The sequence below is a fragment of the Triturus cristatus genome, chromosome 11, assembly GCF_964204655.1.
Source record: "Triturus cristatus chromosome 11, aTriCri1.1, whole genome shotgun sequence".
Lineage (NCBI taxonomy): Eukaryota > Metazoa > Chordata > Amphibia > Caudata > Salamandridae > Triturus > Triturus cristatus.
The window spans coordinates 614,359,269-614,385,542 of record NC_140594.1 but is presented as its reverse complement, the minus strand read 5'-3'; the positions used below and the strand labels follow the sequence as shown (position 1 = coordinate 614,385,542).

General features: G+C 44.8%; 1 protein-coding gene across 4 annotated transcripts in view; it reads right to left on the bottom strand.

The window, feature by feature from the left end:
* Positions 1-26,274, bottom strand: part of SLC39A14 (solute carrier family 39 member 14) — a 288,443-nt gene that overhangs the window by 87,853 nt on the left and 174,316 nt on the right. For 2 of the 4 annotated variants that reach the window (XM_085633968.1, XM_085633966.1), the window contains exons 3-4: positions 5,178-5,364; positions 783-952 (exon numbers count right to left, since the gene is read on the bottom strand). In XM_085633968.1, the coding sequence (XP_085490094.1) occupies positions 783-952; positions 5,178-5,364 (357 nt within the window). The remainder of the gene's footprint in view (positions 1-782; positions 953-5,177; positions 5,365-26,274) is intronic. The other 2 variants (XM_085633969.1, XM_085633967.1) reach the window with 1 other exon arrangement.

Below are 26,274 nucleotides of genomic sequence, written 5' to 3'. Positions count from 1 at the left end.
GTATTTCCAAAATACTTTTCTAGCTACAGACTTCCCAAATTAAGAGAATTGGAGATTTAGAGAAAACCACGAGACCCAGATAAAATTCTACATAACCCAATAAGAAAAATAGGAGCTGAAGGTGGGCATGAGGTGAGGAAGGGCCAGAGTAGGGCGATCAACAGACGGACAACCAAACCCCTTTCCACACCTCTGAATTTTCTGCACCCCCAAATAAAGAAGAGCAACAGTGACAGATACAGGTGGCTGTCAGAGGGGCAATATCTCACCACACCACCACCTTCACCACTCAAACTAAGCCTGTGCAATCCCAAATTATGGAGCGGAACGATGTAGAGTGGTACAGCGATCAGAAGCAGGACATCACCGTCTTCTTCTTTTGGGGGTGCAGAGGCCAAAAAAGTATCCAGTGGGATGAGACGAATACTCAGGGTGGTGACATCCCACTACCTTCAATATTCCTGAGTCTCTGCACTCCCAGAAGACAAGGGCAGAGGTTAGGCTTGAAGTAGGTAATTAGCAGAGGTACAACACTCCTCTCCTACCCATCTCCGATAGCTGCTGGGATTCCCTTAAGTAAAACAGTCCTGAACTAAGGAAGTTAGGGCGCTGACCTAGTACAAAATGGGTCCTGCAACAGGACATGCTAGGGGTTTCGAAGAGGTTACACAGCAGAGAGATTGTTGTCTCTTCCTGCCTCCCCTCCTACACTACTAAGTCTTTGACAGATGTCAAAGGGCCCCCACCACATAAATGATCCAATCTCTTCCCATCTACTGCACCTCGGGGAGGAGCTGGAAAAGCGCAGTACAGAGGAGGGTGCCGATGGACAATGCGATGAAATATAGGAGAATCCACCGGAAAAAGGGCTTCTTGGTGCATGGCACGACGAAGACTCCCAGGAGCGAGGCCAGGTTTATCACAGTCACGGTGAGAAACCCAAAGCCCCACACTGTGGAACAAGAAGAGATATGGGGTTACAACACTGCCCGGGAGACCACAGAGCAGCAGACGCAGCACAGGCAAGCACAAAGCAGCAGAAACAGACCATGTACATAAGCTACAGAAGGTAGGTGGGTAAGGATGGCATGTGAACAGCAGAAGCTGAGACGAAGGTCACTTCAAGAGAGAAGCACAGCATTTACAACAACGGACAAAAGGCGCAGAGGGGCCGAAATAAATGGACAGCAAAAATGATTTTGCAAAAACAATGCCACCACCACAGACAGCTAAAAGTGATTCCTAACAGCGAAATGCCACAAACACTCTCAGGAGACATGTACAACCATCATTTACAGGCAAAATGCCACTACCACATACAATGTGAACCTCTAGGACATGGAGGGAAAACTCAATCACAGAGAAACCCAATGCAAGCATGGAAAATACCAGCTCCAATGCATGTAGGAGGAACACTATTGCACAAAGCAATAAGTGCCACTACACTTGGGGTGAAAATGCAACCGAATGCAGAGAAAACGCAAACCCCAATGTGGGTGAAATTCTTTCTCCACCACTGGCAAATCATCTGTTCTGCAATTTCGACACAAGGAGAGAAATCCCAGGGTACAAAGGATGAGTCATCAAGACATATATTTCAGTGTGGGATCCAATCTCCAGAACGGACTGGAAGTTACAGAACTGCGACTGCTTTCTGGAGGTCACTAGGGCTCAGTTCTTGAACTAAGATAGGTTTGTGTTTCTCTGCGGTCATAGAACAATCTGAGCCACAAAACCTCACACTGCTCTTTCTTTCCTCAAGACAGTTTTCTACATCTCATTTGTTTGGCCTTCATGTCTTTTTGAACTGTACCATGCAGATTATAACAGAGCATAAGCAGCCCTGGAAATTCGTAGTTCTTGATGAGATATCATTTTGAAAGAAAATACACTTTGAGGAGGACTGAGTGAAAAATGGCAGGCAGGAATCATGCATATTTGTCTCAGGTGACACTTCATGCCCATTCCAGTTAATTTCAATTCCTTGCCCAGGACATGTTTTTCCTTTGTTCCAACGGTAGCTGGCCATGGAGACACAAGACTCCAAATGCCCCATCTTCAAAAAGCAAGTTCTCAAGGGCAGTTCCAGTCAGAAATACAAGAAGGACTTTCGCTACTGTGGATTTTGAGGTTTAGCTGGAAATCAATCTCGGAAACTTCCAAGGGAGAAGAAAATTGGTGAGGTTGTCTAGATTCCATACCCATCACAAAGATGCATGATGCTATGGTCAAGCGAGTGCATGAACAGCATTCAATGCACGGAGAGCAAAGCGTCCCTGTTCTTTTCAAGAGGATTTCACTTTGGGAGGGATTGGCTGTCGTTAAATGAAACCCATTGTTTCTAGATTCGGAACAGAGTACAAATTATTTTCCTTTTTGGCAGTCACCTTACAGCAAATTAGACTTTGTTGCAAAGAGGGGGTGACTGAACCAACTAGCAGAAGCCACAAGTGTGCAATAGACAATCAAGAGTTCCCAAATGGCCTCTTATCTATATCTAACACTCAATAAATCCTTCTGTGTAAATGAGATCCTCACTTGGGATTGTACTTTGGTTTCTACAGCCCTGCTGTACTCTGACTTAAATAGTAAGATTATTCCACTAACAGAACCAACTTCCACTTCAAAGGCATCTTATCCAGAATTTTTGTTATTCATTTTCGCTTCACATTTCTTAATTGGCAACCCTACACTTTTTCCATAATGTTCGGTTGAACTTATGCGGCTCAGGTAATCTTTAACTTAAGCATCTGGTCTATATTGTATTTATATTTTTGTCCTCATTACAAATTGCTTTGTTTAACAGTGGCCTATTCATGTAGTCTCCACACAAAATCGTTGGAGGACAGTTTAGCTGCAATAAATCTGGTTTCTTTTGAGCCAGGATCGATCATATAATGTCTTCAATATAGGTCATCTACCACCAACTCTACCAAGCATCGCTGTAGGTACTGACCTTTTTTATGCCAGAGTGGTATATATTAAAAAAAAGTGTTGGGGAGTTCAGAGTACAGCTAATAAAATGAAAATGTTGTTCTGCTATTCGTAAAAGGTCTAAATTGTACAGCACTTCTTTTAACCGCTCTACTCTTCAAAGAGAAGCCTTTAACACAGACGTACTATCAAGGACGTGACCCTGGTGCTGATCCAGGGTGTCTTCCAGCTCAGGAGTCTAATTTCTTTCTGGGCTCAGTACCTGGTGGCAGTAGGGTTTCAGTCACTCCCAGGGTATATTGTTCTTCTAGAGGGCACAAAACCTCAAAAAAACAGAGGAAGTGCAACAGCCAACACTATACAGGCAAAATGATATCACCACGCGCAGAACAAGATGCAACAATCGCACACAGGGCAAGCGCAACCAAAGTGTATAGAGAAAAACAAAAAACACATGCGAGTCCCATGAGAGCAGACCAAGAAAAACAATCATTAAGCACACATCATGTTCATGCATACATCGGAGACAACTGAAGACTTTGACAACTTTTCAGCTCACGCAGAAAGAAAAAAGAGAAAAAGGCACTAATGTGTTGTGCAGGAGGTATACAGAGGCACCTTACAGGGTCTGCAAGCAGGGGAAATCACTACTACCAACTGCAGGGATAGAAACAAGGGATCCCATTTCCATGCAAGGGCACAGACAGGGTAAGCCACTACTGCCATGATCAGGGGTAAAAACAAGGAAAACTACTATCTCTACATGCCCCTACTGCGACATGCAGGAGAAACCATCATAGTCATGTATAGGGAGCACAAGGGAGGGATGCTAATACAGCCACATGCAGGGAAACGGACTGGCCTGCACCTGCTGCTGTGTGTTAACATGGGAAAAAGCACCATGGAGCCTGTTCCAGATTGAAGTCTCCCATGGACACAGTGAGGTGGTCTACTTCCACCAAGAACAACCCAATTCCACAGCTCCAGGCACATAATATAGTTCTGCAGCTCCTACAGTCAGAGCTTTTGCTCGTAAAATTTGGCCCAAATACTAATGGACAAACTTTCAAGAAAAAAAACAGAGGAATTTAGGGGCACATACAACATAAGGAATTGAGATTCCTTAATAGCAATTTTTTAGAAATCGCTATTCTTTATGTATGTAGGAATCACTAAAATAATTGTGATTCCTACATATTCCTTAATTGCAAATTGCAATTCGCAATTAAGGAATAGCAACCCATTCATTCCTATGGGCCTAGAAGCCCACAGGAATGAATGGGAATTGCATGAACAATTTGCGAGTACCAAATAGGTACTCGCAAACTGCGTATGCAATTTCAAGGGTGCAAGGGTGCCAAAAGGACACCCCGGTGCACCCCTGAAATTGCCATGTGACCGCATGTGTGTGTGTAACATGGAACTTTGAAAAATGCACTTTAGTGCATTTTTCAAAGTTTTCGCAAATTACTATCAACTTTAAATTGATGGTAATGTGCAATCCCCAATTGCGAAATCGCAATTTAAAATTGCATCATGCATTGCATTTAGAGAATGGCAATTTGCGATTCCCTAAATGCATTTGCAATTTACGTATTCCCAAATTTTGCGATTACTTAAATTGCGAATTTGCATTTGCGTGGATGCATCTCAAATGCAAAAATACCGGTCACAAAGGGGCAGATTCTGCGAATCTGCCCCTTTGCAACCTGTATTTAAAATGATGCATGTGCCCCTTAGTTTCCAATAATAAACCTCGATTTCCTGGTGGTCTTCCAGTTACAGCAGCATAATTCAAGCATATAAGCTACGAAGGATACCAGCGAATTACACTGATGTACACTTTCTAGTGACAGCACAGCAGTCCATACTGCCTCAGTTCTCTGCTTCAAGTAATTCAGTCTGTCTCCTTCAAGACTACATTTGTTTATGTTATGTCTTTTGGCATAGTACTTTCTCTCTGCTTATGTAGTTGCTTTGAACAAAGGGAATGTTGTGCAAGGACACTTTACCACATCACAAGGGTATACTTGAAGGGGCGACAGTGCAGTTGGCAAAAGTTTGTATAGGCTGGTAGTAACTAGGAAATCATATCAACAATCTACTTCTGCCTCAAAAACAACGAAAAGAAAGGATGGGGCAATGACAGCTTCCTGAATTGTGCCCAGCGATGCCCAAAGAAGTAGGGTTAAACTCTCTGTCAGAGGACAGATCCTGCTTCCAGGCTGTCCAAATATTCTCACCCTCAGCTGAGCTTGGCTTTCCTTCTTCTGTCCTCTCATTTTCTTCATTCTCCAGGTTCTCAGCCGTGCACGCCCGAGACTCCAACTGCTGCAAGATGGTGGGACAGAAATCCTGGAGCCCTGGCCCATCGATTCGAGAGCCTGCACTTAGATTGTGGACAGTGAAGATCTCTGAAGAGCTGAAACACTAAAAACCATAAAAATTAACAACATACTGTGTGAAGATGCAATGTATTCTGTTAAGACTCAGAATAGATTAATATAATCAGTTTGTCAAAATGAATTCCAGCATTGCCTCCTAATCGCATAGAAGTTGGAGGCTAACAGAAGAATAAAAAGAATGAAGTTGAATCTGTCACTTGCACATAGGTTCTCTGTCATTAGCATTGTGTGGGCTGGGAACTCTGCCATCTATTGGGAAGAATGGTCCTACTGCAAAAGCTGTCATTCAAAAACTGTTTGCGCTGCTATGATGTACATGCAGTCTGAATGCTTATGCGGGTCTGTCCTGCCTTCACGATCCCTGCATTCCTCCACCGCCTTAACATTCCAGGACCCTCTACATTCTGATTCTTATGATCTGCAGGGAGTGGAATAAGCAGCAGCTGGATGCTGGCAAGCTGCTGAATGGGCACCCAGGGTATTACTATTAAACTTACAAGCGCAACTGGTGTCTTGCACTTTCTGTTAAGTTATAATGCACTTAGTGTACTTGGAGGCAAAGCAGAGACTTATATCACCAAACAACATGGGAGAGGCCGTCATTGTGATGCCTAAAATAAACCCAACGGAGCTCTTCTCATACGACTGATGTCTATGTTAGAAATAATTTTCGTATTTACATTTAAGATACTAGCTAATAGGTTGCTTCCTAGAGCTGGGGGTCCTGGTCAATGAGGACCAATGAGGCTTCTTTCCAGGCTGCAAAACGCTCATGAATATCAGATGCCTCAGCCCTGTTATGGCCTCAATAGACGAGTCCCTGGACAACTACACCCTAGTAATGCTAGATATGTTGGGTTGCTGAAAATCTAAGTGAAGATATTTTTTTTTTAAATAAAAAGGTATGATGAGTGTCTAGCCACACTTTTAGGCAATAGCTCAGGAGTTAGCAGCACTGTAAAGGTTCTTTTCCTCTGATAACGGCAAAGAGCCTAAGAATTAGGAGTAAAGAATCATCCCACTCCTACCTTTTCTCCCATTCGGTGGGAAACCATGAAACATTGAGGCAGTAAACTGGTTGTTGTATCTGGAATTGAAATGAGTGGCAAACGCATCTATCACAGGCTCTTCCCAGAGCTTAATGATGCAAGTTGAGGACTTCCTGGTGAAACCCAGTTGCAATAAAAGTGAAGATGGGTGCTCAGCTGGTCTGCACTGGTGTTTGTCTGCCTTAGTGTGGGAGCCAATAAAACATTTCCACACCTGATTACCCATTTCCACTGCCAGCCAGAAGAGGTATGGGAAATGGGTATTCACTTGTTTTCCCTCACTGAAGATGTCTGTTGCGTTGCCTGTGTGCATTATAACGTCTATAGATCTCACTAGTGGCATGAAGGCTTTCAGTGCACCAAAGATGAACTTGTGTGGTGACTGACCCACAAGGCACTACTGGGGGGGTTCCTGCAGTAAAGCCAGATGTGACTATGAGTTGCATATGTGGCTGATAGAAAAGGAGTCCTACTGTGAGGTTGGGGGCATGGTTTCACCATAGCAAGGACAGAACCTGTCAATTTGGGTACTTGCCAGGGCCAGAGCCACAGTGGAAGGAACTGAATTAGATAGTAAAGATGCAGAATGGGGCAGGCAGATTTCTTCACACTTTTTCCTTTCAATGAATTATTGGAAGAGATATTCCTGCTTTCCAGAGGGCAGAACAGATTCCATTACTATTGCAAAGACATCTCCCAAAGTTAGTGGTATACTGCCCAGTCAGAAGTGGTCTTGATGCGAGAGGTTGATGAAGCTTTACATCACAGCCCTTCAAAATCACAGAGTTCCAGTGATGGTTGGAGGTAAAGCCTTGCCCCCTACTCTGGCAGCGAAAACAACACTTCCCATCCAAAATGGATGGAGATGACCCTGAGGAGGCAGGCAGACTGAGATGGTCAAGTCACTGGGATTTCCTGGCATTTCTTGAAACTATGGAAGGAAGGTAGACTTGTTCCCTCATCCACCACTTCTCTTTTTCGACTGCTATCTGGAAGCTGAGAATAAGTAAGTGCCTGCTGGTGGCATGAAGATCTTAAAAGAAGCCTTCACTGTCTGGAACAGAGATTGTGATCTTGGTTATACTGCAAGGATAGTAATCAACAATTTTACAGTCACTGTTTCTGTTTTATATTGCGAAGGGTCTCTGTTTGTTGAACATCTACTGCAAGTCAACATTGCGTTCAATGATTTTCTCCTTGCTGTCTTAGAGGAGGCCCAAAAATGTAAACCAAGACTGCTGGTTTACAGACAGAGTGGTGTTCAAGTTCCTGGCAGTATCTAGGATGTCCAAAGTCATTATAAGTAGCTACTAAGATGTTTCTTTTCAATCACCACCACAAACTTGTAGGGTTTCCAAAGAAAATGACTGGGAAGTGTTTTGAATCCCAATTTTGCTTTTCAGTAACTGGCATTGTCTGTTCAGTGTGTGGCTTTCTTCAGACCTCTTGACTTGAGGACTTTGGGCTTGGTGGCCAGAAGAGGTTGTGTTAGAAGCGCGGTAGTCACCAAAACATAGATGGTCTCCTTCTCTCGCTGGGGCACCAATGCCTCAATGAGTACAGCATAATACTCAAGAGGTAGCACCTGATCTTTGCCACAGTCATTTGGATTTGTGTCCTAAAACTCAAATAGACCTCTTGTAGGAAAGACGATTTAGCGATGGATCCAGAGGATTGTCCCCTAACCCCAATGCTCTGCTGGAATAGCCAACAGAGGGTTTAGGAGAGGCAGCAGTTGCAGGTCGAGCAGAACACTGAAGACGGGACACCCGAGTGGGCTCCAGATTCTGGGAGCTATCCGAGATTGCCCAGTGCTGCATTATGGCACAAGACTTTAGATTCATGCTCAGATCACACAAAAATAAATTTGAGCTAGTGACGGAAGACAGCAAAGACTAAAAATCTGCACTTGGTTCCAATGGTAGTTGGGAGGATCAAGGCAAATTCAACTGCTTCAAGTCTGATAGGCAGGGCAAGTTTGACTGGCCTACCATGGAGTTCACTTTCCTAGGGAAAGATTATCTGTGACAGAATACGGAGGAGATGGGCTGCAAGACCGTCAAAAAGTCCTGCTCACTCAAAATCAAGAACAGTTATGAGTCACATACTTTGGGGAATATTGCAATATTGGTGTCCCGAAAGGTGTACTTAGTCAGTAAACAGTACCTTTCTGTGCTCCTATTTCTTCGTATGACTCTTAAGCTTAGGGACTGGAGTGAGGGTGGGGAAGGTGGTCTGCCCAAGCAGAGGGTTAAAGAGGCCTCTTTTGCTTGCATTTGTCAAAGTTCTGTTCAACAGCCCACTGGCCAGCTCCCACTTTTTTTTTATCAGTTTATTATATTTTCAACAAGAAGATACAGAGTCCATATAAAGAAGACAGTGACAAGCCTTCGCTACTTGTACATCTTACAAATCCAGATAAAAATTTCCAACTTCCAGATACAGTGAATTGCTGTTTCTTCATTTAAGGTTTTCTGTAGGCCATCCTGTTAATTAAGAAGAAAGTGTAAAGGAAGGAAAGTTCAGAAGGGAAAAGAGCAAGGAGAAGAGAAAGACTGACTCTAACCGCACAGTTTCCTGAGCCCATGCATGTCTGAGAGAGATGAAAAGCCCAGTACTTTGCTTCTACCAGTGGGTAGCCATCTCACAATTGTTAGCAATGTAAAAACTATCTATTAGGGGGAGCTGCTCAGCGCAACAAAATGTCATAGCCTTAATCTGCAGTAGCCTCAGCTGATTCGCACAAGCGCATATAGGCCCGAAATGGTTCCTAAATATCTCTGGGGCGGGAGGTGGCCGCCATGAGATTCGAATAAGTCGCCAACTGGCTCTGGGAGTACGAAGCGTCCCTCAGCCAATCCTCTAGCTGAGTGCATGGTCTGCGACCCCAGCACACTGCCACCCTTCGCTTACCTAGGAGCAGTAACAGTGCAACTTAACTTGTGAAGCTCTAGAGAGACCTCACATATCCTAGCGGTCGACAACCCCGTTGTGGGTAGCTGATCGCTTTATAAGCTTCTAAAAAAAAAATTCAAAAAAATGAGTCGTAGCCCCGTAATCTTATCTATACCATCCATAATAGTTTCCCAATATCTCCGAATTTCAGGGAAATCCCATGCCAAGTGCAAAAGATTTACACAGGGGGCCCAAGCACCTGACACATTGCGCCTCATCCAAGAGCCCCCTTTTGGACAACCACTCAGGCGTCTGATAGAACCTCCTAATAAAGTCTCCCAGCCCGAGCAGGTAGTGGGGACTTGAAGGGGGGTAGTGCGCCGTATTTCAGAATACAATCCGGTGATCAACTTGTGTAGTGAAGGGTTCCCCAGGAATCCCAGGCAGTGAGGGGGACGCAGCAGGCGGGGAGGCATAAGAGGCACGTAGGGCTGCTGTAAGCTGGTAATAGGTGAATCGGTCAAGCAGGGGAATGCTGCTCCCATAGTAGTAAGTGGAGTCATCCAAGTCTATCACACACGCCTGCATCCTGAGTAAACGAAAATATTGGGTGTCTAATCAATGGAACTGAGGGAGTGAACAGAACCTCCAGCCGAGCTCGGTGGCGGACTTCATGCCATGCCTAGATTGTACACCCAATCGTGTCCACTCCCGCCCACGGACCGGATTGTGTCCTTTATAACACCATAGGTGGTGGCTGCGGTGCCACAAGATCATGCTCTGGCACTGTGTGTGCCATAAACTGTGTAGGGTACAGCCATGGCCAGCTCCCTCTTAACAGCCAACTCAACTGTACAGGAGCAGGAGAGACAGATAATGGATTGATGTGGTCCGTCTATAACACAACAGATCTACTCCCCCGCCCAGTGCAAGCTTCTGGAGTCCACAGATCGAAGTGTGACCTGGACCCTGACCTCTAACTCCAAGGAGGAAGGAAGGTTTGTTTGACTCCACTGTGAAATTGGCCTGCAGCAACATGACCAAAAGGAGGTACTAGTTCAATCCAATGTGAAAGTGCAGTTTAGAACCTCCTTGCCCAGATTAGGAACTGGACTTGATGGTACAAAAGTCTCCTAAGTCGAAGAGGACATAGTCTGTTGCGCGTGGGACACGAAAATATACTGTGGTTTCAGGTCAGTGGAGCACATGACCACTGACAAGATACATAAAGCTTAGAGCAGGAGTACTGTGGTGCAAAGTTCTTGGTCTGACAAGAAAAGAGGATTGGAAATGGAAAATAAAAAATAAAAAGTGTATATGGGGCTACAGCCTTAAGAGTGAAATCCCTGAGTTTGGGAGTAGGTTTGTATTCACTAAGTTTGACAGAAAAAAACAGGCATGCATGGTACAAACATGAAGTGGTTTACAGTCCCATCTTAAGGTAGAAGGATCTCTAGCCCACATAAGGAGAATGGGTGGAAGCCAGGACTCGGGAGTAAAAAGGAGAATTAATGAATGAAAGCATTTCAACCGCTCACACTTAAAACAAATGATTTTCAAAAGTTCTTGTGATTTAAGTTTATTTATTTTATAAATATGTTTCCCCTCTAAAGACCATTTTCTCTTCCTTGCCTGCTCTTAAGGAAGTTAAACTTCTCTTCTGTGGTATAGAGCATGAGTCTACAACAAGTTGATACACAAGTTTTAACCCGCCCAGAGCCAATCAGGAGACACTGTGAAAACGAAACAATACCCCTAAATTTAAACACCCCGAAAAGTTATCTGAATCAAACCTCCCACATTTACTGGATCGAAGACTGTCAGGCAGTGTGTCCTGCATTGAGGCACCTCCTCAAATATCAAATCAGCAGAGTAAAAAGTTTCATTAAATAATAGTATAAGCAGATTGAATAGACCCCACTCAATAACGGAGTACTAGCTCAATGAAAAGTTAAAGGTTTTTATTACAAAAATTTAAATATTAGTTGTACAGAGTCAATACCATGAAGGCTCTCAGATGCATAGTTATACAGAGTATGGCAAAGGAAGAAAATATTTTAAGTGCCAATGGACAGAAAAATCAGTAAGAAAGTGGGCAGCATGCCTAGTGGAATAGAAAAGGAGTGTTATTTGGTTTTTACTGTGCCTCACCGCCAGGGTTTGCCAGTAAAAAGAAACAAGCATTGGCATAACCAATAGGTTTCACCTTTGGTATCTTATAAGTGTTTAGTCATGCAGCATATTATGCTGGGTCATGTGCCGCTAGGGATAGCTATTCAATTACTACACACTGGGTCATGCAGTGTAATTCAGGAATGCATGCTTGCCTCTGCCGCATTTTTCCTGGGCGGATTTGAAAATTAAAAGCAATGATGGGAGGGTGGGGTTGAAGTGAAAGCAACTACGGAAGGGTGGGAGAGAACTTAAAGCAACGTTGGGGGGATTAGGGGAACCCAAAGTAGCGATGGGAGAGTGGTGAGATTAGGAATCAATGAAGGGGAGGGTGGCAAGTTTTGTAAACATGGTTGGCAAAAGTAATGGTTCCAGCCTGCAGCAGATCACACATGCATCAGGACAATCTTGTGATTCGAAGATACTGTGTTAGCAACTAGGGCAGGGTGTATATATTATCAAAGACGGATGCAATGCGTCAGAGGCACGCACAGGCACGTTATGAAGTGCCTTGTGTGAAGAGCCAGTAGCCTTGCATCATTGAAGAAATTAACTATAAGACATTATAATTATTTTGCTGCTCCTTAACAGAAAATGCAGACATCGCTCATGAAGGTGGATTTTGCAGGAGAATCACGAAATCGCTGAAAGCTTAGGGGGAGTTGGAGCTCCAATTTGTGTTTATATGGTAGAATATGTTAATATTTAAGGGTGGACAAGTCAGCAAATTAACAGGGAGAGCGAGCTAGAGCCGAGCCAAGGGTCTGGCTTGGCTCTAAGAAGCTGTGCATGACCGAAGCCTTGAAACTATTTGCCATATAAATCATGCAGGGATCATCGTATCAAAATATGAGAACGTGTCTTCGAAATACAAATAAGTCAATTTCTTTAACAAACGAAATTGTTTCACCTTAGTACATCAGATCAGATTTTGGCCCTGCATTGATAGACATTTATTTGAAGAAATAGTTTTTCAACATAAACTCACAAATATGATTTCTATGCCCACAGCCCTGACAACAGTCACATTAGTGAACGGCAGGGTAGCTGTCAAGTGCCCCTTTATGTAGCCTATCTAATAAGCAGGGGGTAACATGATAGCCTTTTCATAGGCCGAAGACAGTTTATCAGAAGCAAGTGCTCTGGGTGCTGAGCTGTCTCTGGAGTACATGGAGACAAGCAGACGTGTTGGCGCTAAAAAAAAATGTGTTGTTGACAATTGCCCTTATCGTCTTTGCGCACAATAAATGTCAGGTCTGGGGCTGCGCCCGTGCCGGGTCATCGCTTCCTCTCTTGTGTTTGAAGATCTGTAATGTCATAACAAGTCTGGGAGGGAGTGCCGGCTCCGAAGCGGCCGAGGAGAGACGGCCTGACCCCTCTTAACATCACCCAGAGAGGCAGACATTTTAAAACAAACTTGAGTGTCAAGGATTAGGGCGAGCAGAGGCAGTGTATGCCCACGCGGGGCGGCACACACTTCAGCACACTTCAGATGCTTGTTCGAGGGAAGGGCCGGCTTTGCTGTGATCTGTATGCTGGAGAAGAAAAGGGGATGACCTAGAGTAGTGAGTGCAAAAGAGGAGAAACAAGACAAAAGGAAAAGAAAAGCAGTTTCCTGCCTGACAGCCTCATTCAGCCACGTGCTGACAGAGGAGCTGCGCTGATAGGGCTGAGGGACCTGCATCACTTTGCTCCAGGAAGCAGAGCCTGGGCTAGGTGAGGAGGGGGTGGGGAGGCACAGCGGGTTGTGAGGGGTGACAGTAGGCCAGATATAAGCACAGGAGTGAGAACAGGGGAGGCGACAGGAGGGAAGAGCCATTAGCAGGACGAAGCAAAGAGCTGGCACGAAAGTGAAAGCACTCATGCATGTACGGCATCTACCTTGCAGCGCCATCTGTTTCCAATTAACAAGCGCGGGCGTGATAATTGGAAACCGATGGCGAAGCTGCTCGTTCTCGCAAGGTGGATGCCTTACATGCACGAGTACTCATTGGAAACAGTGCAGTACATGCACGAGTTTTCTAAAAAGTACAAACAGATTCCAAAAGGTCAGATCCTAAGCAGCATTTGCGCGCTGATTAGGCTCAACCTAAAAATAGCTACTTGTCCACCCATCCGGATTGGGCGGGCAGACCATTTCTCCGACGACCCTTACTCTGTCGGGCTGTCGGAAAGGTTTGGCTATAGCAGTTGATGGAATAGTCACCGCTGCAGCCAAACTGAAGGTCTACCCACATTTAAAGCAGGTGGGTGGGCCTTCATGTTGGAGGTATGTATACTCTGTTGCTGTGTTGCAAAGGAGTACATATACCACCAACATATAAATCGAGCCCTTAACCTTCCCGTGCCCCCCAAAAAAGTAATCCCCTAAACATGAACAGTGGAAGGATACAAGTCAAACTTATTTGGTCAAAAAGATGTTAAATAATTTATGCTCTAGGGTAGGGACAAACACAGGAGGAGAAAGGAAAGCCATAGAATAAGAAGAAAGCAAATCAGAGTGATGAGAAATCGAACCAATGATCAGCAATGGGTTGGCACAGAGTCCACAGTACGGTTTTGGTATGGTCGTCAAGAGGTCCTGGAAAATGGCTACTCAGAAAATTGACTTTGGGAATGGAAATGCACTCGGATGGGGTTAGGGTGACCCCTTCGGGAAGGGGGTGATACAAACCATAGCTCATCCTACAACACAATGTAAAACCCAGGCCATTAAGACTGGTAGGACAAGAATATGGATGTCATCCCAGATTAAAGGAACAGTACCACGGTGCAAGAGACAGCAGGACTTGGAACAAACCCTGACAAAGGTATGACTTATACAAAATGAATGCACACAAAGAGAAACATACAGGCATACATTCCATCTGATCTACCATAGCCAGACACCCATGCGCATGCGCACAGACACCCATGTGCACGTGCCCACACTCTCTCCTCCCCCCATCTATACAGTCATACATAACCTGTTGCAGGGTGGTGGGAAGTCACAGGGCGAAGTGGACTGTGGGCATGTAATGTGCTGCTGTAGGCATGGTTGATATGATCCTGGTAGGGATGGAAATACTCTTTTTTATTATTTATCATTTTTATTATACAAAAGCAATTCTATGTCGGGACTGGAGGCTAGGATTATGCCATCTTTCTCCACTTTATTCTCCATAGCAGCGTAGAAACAAACAAAACAGTTTCCCATGGAACAATGGGAAAAAGTAGTAGAGAAAACAACATGGCAACAACCAATCAGGAAGGAGCACCAATGTCCAATCAGGGGCTAGAGAGCCCAACATAGTCCTCTGTCAGTGTACCCTCTTCCTTCGCTGCTCCGCAGCTAAATTTAAGTGCTCCTTTGTTTTTCCTGTGTAGTACTGTTGGCTACTTAATGCTTCCATGCTTTGTGTGCCGTTTTTATGCTGTTTAGCTATTGTGTATTGAACCTTTACTGGTTTCAGGCTTTGTATTCCGTTTATTATTGTTATTTGCGGTTTCGCCATTGTTCTTGCTTTTCAGGCGCGTTTCCCGCTGTACTCTTGATGCGTTATCGTTTCTTTTCAGAACCGCATATTGCGGTGTGTTTCGTGCGCTTTCGGCGCTCCTTTACAGTGGTGCCGCGGGTACAGGGGGTTCCCGTACCTACGCTGGCTCGCTCTGCGGTCCTCCCGCCGACAGGGGGCGCGCGAGGCTGGCTTTGGCACGACGCGGTGTTTGATTCTCCTCAGGAGTTCAAACACTGTGCGCGCGCTTCAGTCACGGAGCTCTGGCCCGTGGGGGTCCGTATATGGCGGCGGTGTCCTGAGTACCGATTTCCATATTTCACGCTCCGTTTCCCGGCTGCAAAATAATTGCCTTGAGGGTTTCGGAGTCGGTATTGTGCATTGCTGACGCCTCTTGTGAGGTCCTGTATTGGCCTTTGAGGGCCTGTGGAGGGGACATAACCCGGGCCAGCACAGCGGATAGCTGCTGGTCCTTCCACCTCAGGGTCTTCAGACCCCGCTCCCACTGGGCCCCCGCTGGCCAAACGTCCCCGGGAACCTGGGGTAGATTCGGATGCTTTCGAGCGTCTGCGACAGGCGTTTGTAAATAGCCAAACCTTGCCACCTGCAGGGAATCCCCCCACCCCAGTCCTCCTGTCTACCGACGCGGACGGGGCTGGTGACCACGATTCTCCCGGCCCTTCAAGGCCTTGGCTCCCTTCACGTCCAGTTCCCCCACAAATCACTTCAGATATGTTGGATCCCAACGACATCGTCCAACCCCGCTCCTCGGAGTGGGTCCCTGCAGAGAAAGTCACCGCATATGTGGCAGAGCATATTTGCCGTCCGTTGGAAAAAGAAGCCCGCAACGGTCTACGGCCGGAATGTCCACGCCCATCGCTGGAGGGGAAGTTAGCCCTGACCCCAGAGATTGACCCTCGCATGTCTACCTTCCTTCAAAAGTTTATTTGTGATCCCAAAAAAGGGATTGATAGATCCTGGAGGGCGTGCCAGGATAAGCTCCTGGACGCCCTCAGCCCAGTCACCAAAATTCTGGATATGGCCAAGAGGCCAAAGTGTCCATTATCTCTCCAGAGGCCCTTTCAATCTGGGCGCAGAGAGTGGTTGCGAACTGTACCCTATCCACTGAGCGCCGCTGGTCCCTCCTCATAAAGATAGACCCAAAGTTAGGGGACCTGACGGATTCCGAGGCTGGCGCTATTGTGCTAGGTGGCTGGTTTGGCGAACCTTTTGTTAAAGAGCTCGGAAAATTTGTTAATACATTTACGTCGCTAGACAGAGTTCAGTCCACAATAAAGAAAGTTTTCCCCGTGTTTTTCGCGGAGCCAGCCGAGGCATTGGCCAACACCCTCAGGGTAACCAGAGAGGCTCCGGTCAGTATCAGGACCAGTCCCGGTTCGGGAACTTTTACCCCACTAGAGGACGTCGTGGGAAAGGAAAAGGATACAGAGGAGGATCCTCCGCCTCTAACTCCGGTGACTGTTCTCCCTTCTTCCCTGTTAAACACAGGGGAGAGTCTGGCAAGTTGATACCAGGCTTGGTTGTCTAACGCATGATGCATGGGTTCTCCAGACAGTTCAGGGGTTTCACATAGATTTCATGGGACTTCCAGTTAAAAAAAACAGACCCCGGCCCATTCAGTTCTCTGTGCAAGACGCGGCCTTAGTGGACGAGGCAGTAGCTTCACTCCTCCGCAAAGGCGCCATTTCCCTTACCTCCCTACACCCAAGGAGCTTTTTAAGCACTCTTTTCTTGGTAGACAAGACGGACAGCAGCAAACGACCGGTTATAAATCTGAGCGAATTCAATGAATGGCTAGTCTACCGCCATTTCAAAATGGAAGGAATACACTTCCTTCGGGACATTCTCTGTCCTCAAGACTGGATGGTCCGTTTGGACCTCAAGGACGCCTATTTGGTGATTCTGATTTTTCCACCCCACAGACTATTTCTTCAGTTTGCTTGGAGGCACCTCATTTACGAGATCACTGCTCTCCCGTTCGGCCTTTACTCGGCCCTCTGGTACTTCACCATGGTTCTCAAGCCAGCGGTGGAGTTTTTGAGATCCCGAGGGGTCAGGATGATCGTGTATCTAGACGACCTGCTTTTGATGGCTTCTTGCCCTAGTCAGCTGACTTCTCATCTTCAGATGACCGTCTCCCTCCTCCAAGACCTGGGCTTCGTGATAAACGAGAGCAAATCTCTGTTGCAACCTGCCCAGTCTCTTACATTCTTGGGGTTCGTGATCGACTCCACAACCTCTACTCTCAGTCTTCCCTCCAGGAAGATAGCCAAGATTCGGCACAAGCTACGTTGCGTCGTGTCCAAACATCAGGTTTCTCTTCGCCAGCTGGCCCGGGTAGTGGGCCTTTTGTCGGCTTCCATTCAAGCCATCTTTCCGGGCATGCTGCATTACAGGGCCCTTCAACGCCTCAAAGCGTTCTTCCTCCGAAAAGGGTTCCCATACTCTCACAAAGTCTCCTTGTCTGGGGAAGCAAAAGCCGAGATCCAATGGTGGTTGGATCACATAGAGGCCTGGAATGGCCGAGCGATCTTCGGTTCAGCTCCCGATTTGGTAATCCAATCAGACGCGAGCAGACAAGGTTGGGGTGCCAGGTGCGGTGATCTATCGACAGGCGGCTTGTGGTCACCCGAAGAACAAAAGTTACATATCAACTGTCTGGAGCTTCTGGTGGGCTCCTTTGCAGTGCGTTGCTGGGCGAGAGACTCTGTACAGTCCTGCGTTCTTCTGAAAATGGACAATATCTACGCAGTCCGCTATGTGAACCACCTGGGATGTACCAGGTCGAAAGCTCTATCGGACCTAGCAGCGAGTTTTGGGCAATATTGCCTGGACAGTCAGATTTCCGTCACCGCGGAGTACTTGCCGGGCCGAGACAACCAAGAGGCGGACTTCCAGTCTCGCCACTTCAGGGACTCCAGCCTATGGAAAATGGATCAGTCAGTTTTTTGCGACACTGAACGGCCTCTGGGGTCCCTTTTCAGTGGATCGGTTTGCGTCCAGGCTGGATCACCAGATCCCACGGTTCTTCAGCTGGAGACCGGATCCTTGGCGGTGGCCACGGTTGCTTTCCTTCAAGACTGGAGTCTGGAGCAGGGATACGCATTCCCTCCCTTCGCGATGATCACACGAACCTTGGCACAAGTCCGCAGGCAGTCTGCGAATCTGGTACTGATTACCCCTCTCTGGAGGTCACAAGCTTGGGTTCCGGTTTTTCTGGAACTTTCTTGGGATTTTCCAATCCTACTCCCCCACTTTCCGACTCTTCTCACGAACCCGGACGGGATTCCTCATCCGCTGGTGGAGACGGGATCGCAGTTTCTCATGGTGTGGCGGATTTCAGGGGCAGATGGCAGGCCCCAGGACTTTCGCGAGAAGCTGAGAGCCTCATCTCCAAGGCTTGGGCAGACAGTACCGTCAAAAGGTACAAATCTGCGTGGGGCAGATGGACCCGTTGGTCTTTGCGACAGGGTTTTGATCCCTTGGTCGCCGATGTTGTTCATGTCGTGAACTTTCTGGCACAGCTCGCTTCGGACGGGTTGGCATAACGCTCCATCAACACCTTTAGGTCTGCCATTTCTTCTGGTCATGTGCCGGTCCAGGGAACCCCTATCGGGGAGCATCCCTTAGTTTGCAGGCTCCTAAGGGGTATTCGCCTTTCCTTACCACCGGAGCTGCGCTATTCGGCTCTTTGGGATGTCAATCAGGTTCTCAACCTGTTCCTGTCTTGGCAACAGAACCGGTTTCTCTCCAGGAAAGAACTCTCTGTAAAGCTGGCTATGCTCCTCTGCCTCGTGTCCTGCAGGCGGGTCTCGGATGTCCGAGCCCTGGACATCTCGGGGAGGATGTTCACTCCGGGGTGTGACCTTCACATTGCTGCGTCATACCAAATGCCATTCCAGGGTCATCTCCTATCTGGAGTTCCCTGATTCTCTGAAACTGTGCGTGGTCAAATGCCTCAAAGCCTATGAGGGCACGACGGAACAGTTCCGCCCTCCGGGAGAGCGTCAACTCCTTATTGCGCTCCGGAAACCCTTTAAGGTGGTTTCTTCCCCCATCATCGCTAGATGGGTTTTTTGGGTGATGCAAGAGGCAGGCATTAGCCTTTGTCACTTCAGGGCGCATTCCACGCGGGGGGCTATGGCCTCTAAAGCGTTTGACTTGGGTGCCCGATTGGAAGATATCCTCAACGCGGCTGATTGGTCTTCGGATTCTACCTTTAAGAGGTTTTATTTAAGCCAGTACTTAATATGGCTCAGCTGGTTGTGGGCAAGCTTTGAACAAGCATAATTCTCGCCTCCAGTTCTGACACAGAATGAAAAATTTCCTAGCTAACGTAACGGAAAGTTTCAATTCTATTAAGGACTCGGAGGCGAGGATTATCCCGCCCTTCACTCCTGGAGGAGACCACTCCCCGTACTGCAGTAAGTATGTGTCTTTCAGATTAGTGTTATGTTTCTGCTGTATCTTGCCTGACTGCGACACGTTTCTTTACAGGTTTTCAGTAGTAGTTCCTTTGAGTAAAGGTGTTCCCTGTTTCAGTTTTTCCTGACTGGCCCAGGATGGCTGCCTTCGCGCTCAGAAAGAGGAAGAGGGGACACTGACAGAGGACTATGTTGGTGCTCCTTCCTGATTGGTTGTTGCCATGTTGTTTTCTCTACTACATTTTGCCGTTGTTCCATGGGAAACATAGTTTTGTTTGTTTCTACGCTGCTATGGAGAATAAAGTGGAGAAAGAAGGCATAATCCCTGCCTCCGAGTCCTTAATAGAATTGAAACTTTCCATTACGTTAGCTAGGAAATTTTTCATTCCAAACCATAATGTCCCCATGTTACAAGAGATGATTTTATTGAATAAATTCAGTGAGTCACGGTTACATGTACGACAACTTCAGAGCACCCATCCCGAATGACAAGTATGTGTGATAAAAGCGCAGATGGGAAAATGAAGCGCAGCTACAAATTCCATGATATGTTTCTCTTACAGATGGAGTGAAAACAATTCGCAACAGGAGAAGAGATAAGTAATCGGTTTCCTGTTTTCTCATATAGGTGCAGCTTTCTGTCCTCTACAAACTTATGACAAAGGACATTCCTGAAACTAATTTAACCAGGGAGGGCATCCTTATTTTTACCCTGAAGAAAGTCCAGGACCAGGATTGGGCCATTTTTAACGGACTTAAACATGTTGGTGCTAGGGTTATAGGACCATCACCTCCTGACGACCCACATATACTATTTCTAGTTTTAATATCCCCTACGGTTCTGCTAATAAAGGGATACCAGGAACCGCAGGAGGAATTTTAATCTTTAAACCCTCTGGCCATACTCTTCTAAGTGCTCCCTGAAATATGGTTGAGCCCACCCTGACCTTTTGGAGTCAGGGTGCATCTGATGATGAAGAATGACACTACTAGAGGGTGTGAGGGTTATTAAACAAAAAGGAATTGCTGGGAATACTGTTTTTTTTAAATATTTATAATTTTTATTATACAAAAGCAATTCCAAACCATAACGTCCCCATATTACAAGAGACCCTGAAAACACCTCTTACAGTACCATCACATACATTCTCAGAAAGGGAAACCAGTAACATAATATCAGTAGAAAGGCATGACATATAAGACACAAAATGATAGTAAACCAGCAAAGGGTAACAACCAGAAAAGGGTAATCTACCATGCATATCACAAATAAGGTTGATCTTACTTACCCAGGCAGTTAGACTTCCACCCACCAATCATATCATCTTCCCTGAAGGAATAAGTTTCTTGCACCGAAACAGAAAGGTAGGGCCGATAAACAGCCTCACATGCTGTTCGGCCTCTGAGCTGGACAGAAACACAAACTGTTCCTCACATGCAAGACAGATAGCTAGATCTCTAACCCAAGTCACAAAACATGGGGAAGATTTCCTCATCCAGCAAGGGGTGGTATGGCCTTTGGAGAGCAACAAAAGTAGCATAAGGAACATGGACTGCCGTCTTAATCATTCGGCTGGATGTTCCTTTTCCATGCCATGCGGAAGCGCACATTGCACATAACCGTCTTGCGCATGACTGGGAGCCAAGAAAAGGTGGCATCAGCAAAGAACTGCTTGTGAGTGACAACATCCTGCATGTCCAATAGAAAGCCTCTGAGGCCAGGATTCTGTGTGTTTCTATCTTCTGGACAGCCTCCCCCTTGTCCTGCAGGCCATTGATCACTTCAGGCCTGCGTTGGAGCGACTGTGATACTGATGGAGAGCCATTAGGTCGGTGACAGCAGCCACTGCTGAGGAACTAATCACGACAGTAACCGTTTGAGGCTGGGCAACCCCTCAAACATTTAGCATCCAACACCGATTCCATGCGAGTTATGTTTATTATTCACTTGGATATTCAATTATTTAGAATGCGCAAAAGGAAAACAATGTTGCGCATCAGCGGTAAGAGAACTTTGGCTTCTCAATCCATCACCAACTACTTATCAGCTTAATTGACAGTGAAATTGTCAGCGGTGAAGAAAGACTTGCGGCAATACAAAGTATGGTAACTGAGGCCCTTAGAAGATCACCAAGTAACACCTTAAAATGGCAAAGTGAGCCGGCTGAAGTAATATGTCCCGATGCCACAAATCTTACGCGACAAGAATCTGTGCGTTGTAACTTTCCCTAAAGACACCATCTCCATCTGCCCTTCTCAAGTCGTCACTTCCCTGTCAGCAAAAAAGACAGAAAAGAGGGCAAACGAATGTAACCCACTCGAAAATAAGTAAAATTAAAGATGATGGTGACTTTTCTAAGGCGATCCGTGAACATTCACGTACAAATATACAAACAACAATCGGAATGAAGCTATTGACAGGATTTGAATACAAAATTGTGCTCATTAGAAGTATATGTGAAGACCGCGCTAAAGGATGTAAGGAACCAGTTGGAAACATTAGAGGACGTGGCAAAAAAATGTTACAGAGCCCCTAACGAAAAAGATGCCAAAGAAAAAGCCATAGAAATGAGGAGCATAATGAGGGAACGAAAAGGTCAGAGGGGGCCATTAAGACTGGTAGGAATAGCTCCAAGAGTTTGGTTAAAGGGGTTGTTACACAGAAAACCAAGTGATGCTGTGGCAATTCAGCAGTTGAGATCTAACTAACTACAAGTCCTACCAAATCGGAAAATTACAAGCACAGGCCTGGGCGAGTTTAATGCAAACAGCTAAGACCAATGATAGCTGCCTGTTCAAAGACTGTAAATATGCCTTTTCTAAGGGATACTGCTGCTCCCTAAGTGGAGTCACTGATGCTAGCCCATGACTGATAGATCATTTCAAATTCCACAAGCGAGGGTGCTATGGGAGGTAATGTAGAGCTATCACCTGCTACTCCCATGGTAGGAACTGTTTCTGTCACCTTGAATGAGGTGATTGTTCCGGTCAATAAAAGTGCAAAAGAAAAGGTAGCCAGCCCAGATGGTTTACCGATAGACCTATATAAAAATACTACCCAAGCTCTGATGTTAACATGGATATTAAATGCGTCTGGGACCTGGAGTATGCTGTGTACATGGACGGAATCAATTATAGTCCCGGTATATAAGAACGGAAGCAGAAGTGATCCCAAATGCTACCAGCCGATATCCCTCTTATACTCATCTGCAAAGCTTATGGGAAGAGTTATTCTGGAAAGATAGGACTCAAGGGCAAATGAGAACTCCATGCTCACAGAGACGCAGCAAGGATTCAGGAAGGGTATTGGTACTGTGGAGCAGTGTTTAAATCTGAACCTTATAATAGGGAAATATACTAGGACTAAAGAGGGGAACTTGAATCGATGTTTTATGGATTTGTGCAGTGCTTATAACTTAGTTAATCACCTCAAGTCATGACAAACCATGACATCTTTGGACACTCTAGCTGACAAAGTGATGCCCTGGAAGAATGTATGGGAACTTGACTGCCAGGGTGCACTATGGTGCTAACTGGGAGTGCAGCTCATCATTCAAGGTAATGAAAGGGGTCAGACAGGGTGGCGTACTTGTGTGTGTATGTATGTATGTATGTATGTATGTATGTATGTATGTATATATATATATATATATATATATATATATATATATATATATATATACCACGCAAATCCAAAGTAAGGCACAGTTATTTTATTTTATTTAGAGCCGAGTTTCACCAATCTGACGCGTTTCGGGCATCCGCCCTTGCTCACAGACAGTCAGTTAGTAAAAATGAAGCCCATTAAGTACCCCAAGGTTTACAATTGGTTGCATTTTTTTCTTTTTCTCAGCACCATGTGACATTCAAAAAGTGATGACATACTACTCAGTTTGAAATCCGCATAGTCTGTTTTCCAAACATTTTTACAAAACCCCAAGTGTTTATGTTATGTATATTGGTTAAAATCCAAGAACCATAAAACATGAGCTAAATGCATGACTTTAAGTATATATAAACCAAAATATTGAAGCATGTATATATTTACATAATTTTTCGCATATAATGCTAAAATCCTACTCAATGTGTTTAAGACCGTTGTTATATTAGTATCCATATCGGATTAACTGCGCAAATAACGCAATAAAGTGCAAAAATTGTTATTTGTGCAAAAATAGCAAACACTTGAAACATATATATATATATAAATATCGCAGATTAAAATTCATTAATCCAGTTCAATTATAAATATATATGCTAAAATAAAGTGCAAAAGTTCAATGTGCAAATTACGCAATAATGTAAACACACAGAGAAAAAATGTGCAAATTCTGCAATTTTTTAGATATGGAAACCTGTCTTAGACATCACATTGAAGCCTCATTATTCTACTGCATAAAATGCAATTGTAATGTCACGCAAAATTTATATTTGACGCTTTAACATTAATAATAATATTTATAAAGCTCTCTAAACAAAACACTCGAGATGAATTGACTATTAGTTCAGAATCCGAGTCTAAACAGGCAAATCAATGAGTCTATGTCAATAAATGAAGTGAAAAAAATGTGTATCCCTGAATTAAATATCCAACAAAAACAGGGAAAAATTAGAATAAAAAAAGGGGAAAATGGGATATTAAAACATAGAAATTCTTATAGATATTCGTGAAAGCGAAAGTGACATAACACTCTACCAAGATCTAATCATTAATAATGTACGTTTCTATATCAAAGAAATACATGCAGGTCATCCGTCGTGTTTAACCCATTGGGGAATCTGCTATCTAATTCTAGAATGAATTCAGATTCTAGTCTTCTTAGCATCTTATCCCGGTCTCCACCTCTTCTGGCTTTTGGAACCGAGGCGATAACAAAATAATTGAGGCATTGCAAATTGTTGTTGTGGCAGGTCTTAAAATGCCTCGCCACCGGATATGATGCATCATTGTTTACAATAGCACGCAAGTGCTGAAGAATTCTGACATGCACTGGCTGTCGGGTACTCCCAACATATCTGAGATCACAAGTGCATGTTAGCACATAGATAGCAAATTCAGTTTTGCAGGTAAAAGACCCACGTATATCCAACAGATCTGGGCTAAACGGTGTACGGGATTTTAACCACTCCTCCTGCTTTCTTAACTCAGGAAAGTCATGGCAGACATAAGTTCTCAAGAAGGGTCCCTTACGATAAGTTATCGTTGGACCATCCGGTAGTCTAGGTTTTAAGACTAAATCCGTTTTAAGTACAGGCCAACGCTTCTGGACAATTGATCTAATTTGTCTTGCCTGTTTACTGTAGGCTATGATTAATCTAGGGGATTTGTCCGTATTGGTAGAATCACTGTCTAAAGATGTATTAGATGTAGACAAAAATAGTGATTCCCGAGTTCTAGCTTCTGTTTTAAGAACTGCCTGTTTCAAGACCGATTTGCTATATCCCCTCTGTCTGAATCTCTCCAGAGCTTCAATAGTACAGATTTTCAGATCCCTGTCTGTACTACATATCCGTTTAAGCCTCAGTAGTTCTCCAAACGGAATGTTGTCAACTACATGTCTAGGATGTGCACTGCTGGCATGACGGATATTATTTCCAGCAGTGCTTTTCCGGTAAAGTTTAGTGGCCAAGTGATTATCATGTATAAACACTTTAACATCTAGAAACTCTGCTTCACAATTACTGATAGAAGAAGTGAATTTTAGATTCTCCTGATTGTTGTTGAGGGAATTGATGAAATTAGTTGCACTTTCATGATCCCCCCGCCACAAAACAAAAACATCGTCTATAAAACGAATCCAAAGCACCACATGTTCATTGTAGATGTCACTGTGCGTTCGCCTGAGGACCTGCTCCTCCCACCAGCCTACGTGTAAACACGCATAGCTAGGGGAGAAGCATGCCCCATTGCAACGCCACGTTTCTGAATGTAAACATCACTACCAAATAAAAAGAAGTTGTTATTGAGACACCAACTAGTAAGTTCTAACAATAATTTGTTATGATTATAACAATTTATGGGTCTTTTGCCAAGGAAAAATTCTAAAGCTCTGAGCCCAGATGCATGTTCAATACTAGTATAGAGCGATTCGATATCTAAGGTGATAAATAGCATATCGTCGCTCCATGAGGTATTCTTAATTCTCCTGATAAAGTCCCCAGTGTCTCTAATGTAGGTAGGTAGGCCTTTCACTAAATCTTGCAGGAAGTAGTCGATATATTCTGTCACATGTTCCGCTACTCCTGCAATCGCTGAAATAATTGGGCGGCCTGGAACTGGAACAACTTGTTTGTGGATTTTGGGTAAAAGATCAAATTTGGGTAATACAGGATGTTCAACGTGTAAAAATTCATATTCCTGTTTTGAAATCATGCCTTCCCTTTTCCATTTGTTTAATAGCTTTTTTAGTACCTCCTTGGCTTCATTAAAGTTCTTAATGGTAGTCTTAGAGTAGCATGATGGATTATTCAACTGTTTCATTGCTTCCTCAATATATGCTCCATGAGGCCAAACCACCACGTTTCCTCCTTTGTCCGCGGTGGTAACAATGATCCTATGATCTTTACCCAATTTTTTAGTCAGCAGTAAATAATCTTTCTCATGTTGACTTTTATATCTTTTCCTATGTTTTATTTTGTGGTACAATTTTTTGAGATCCTCCACCACTACATCTTGGAAAACGTCAATTGAGTCCCTTGGCATAGTCGGGATGAATTTTGATTTCGGTTTGAATGGGCTGAGGTTTGCTCCCACCTGCTCAATTAAAGCCATTCTAAGTTCCTCCTGTGTGGACGCCATGTCCCCATCATTCATATCATTGGTCGCCAATTGGTGCAGCGCCCAAAAAGTTTTGGTGTCTCTAGCTGGTAAGGTTAAAGG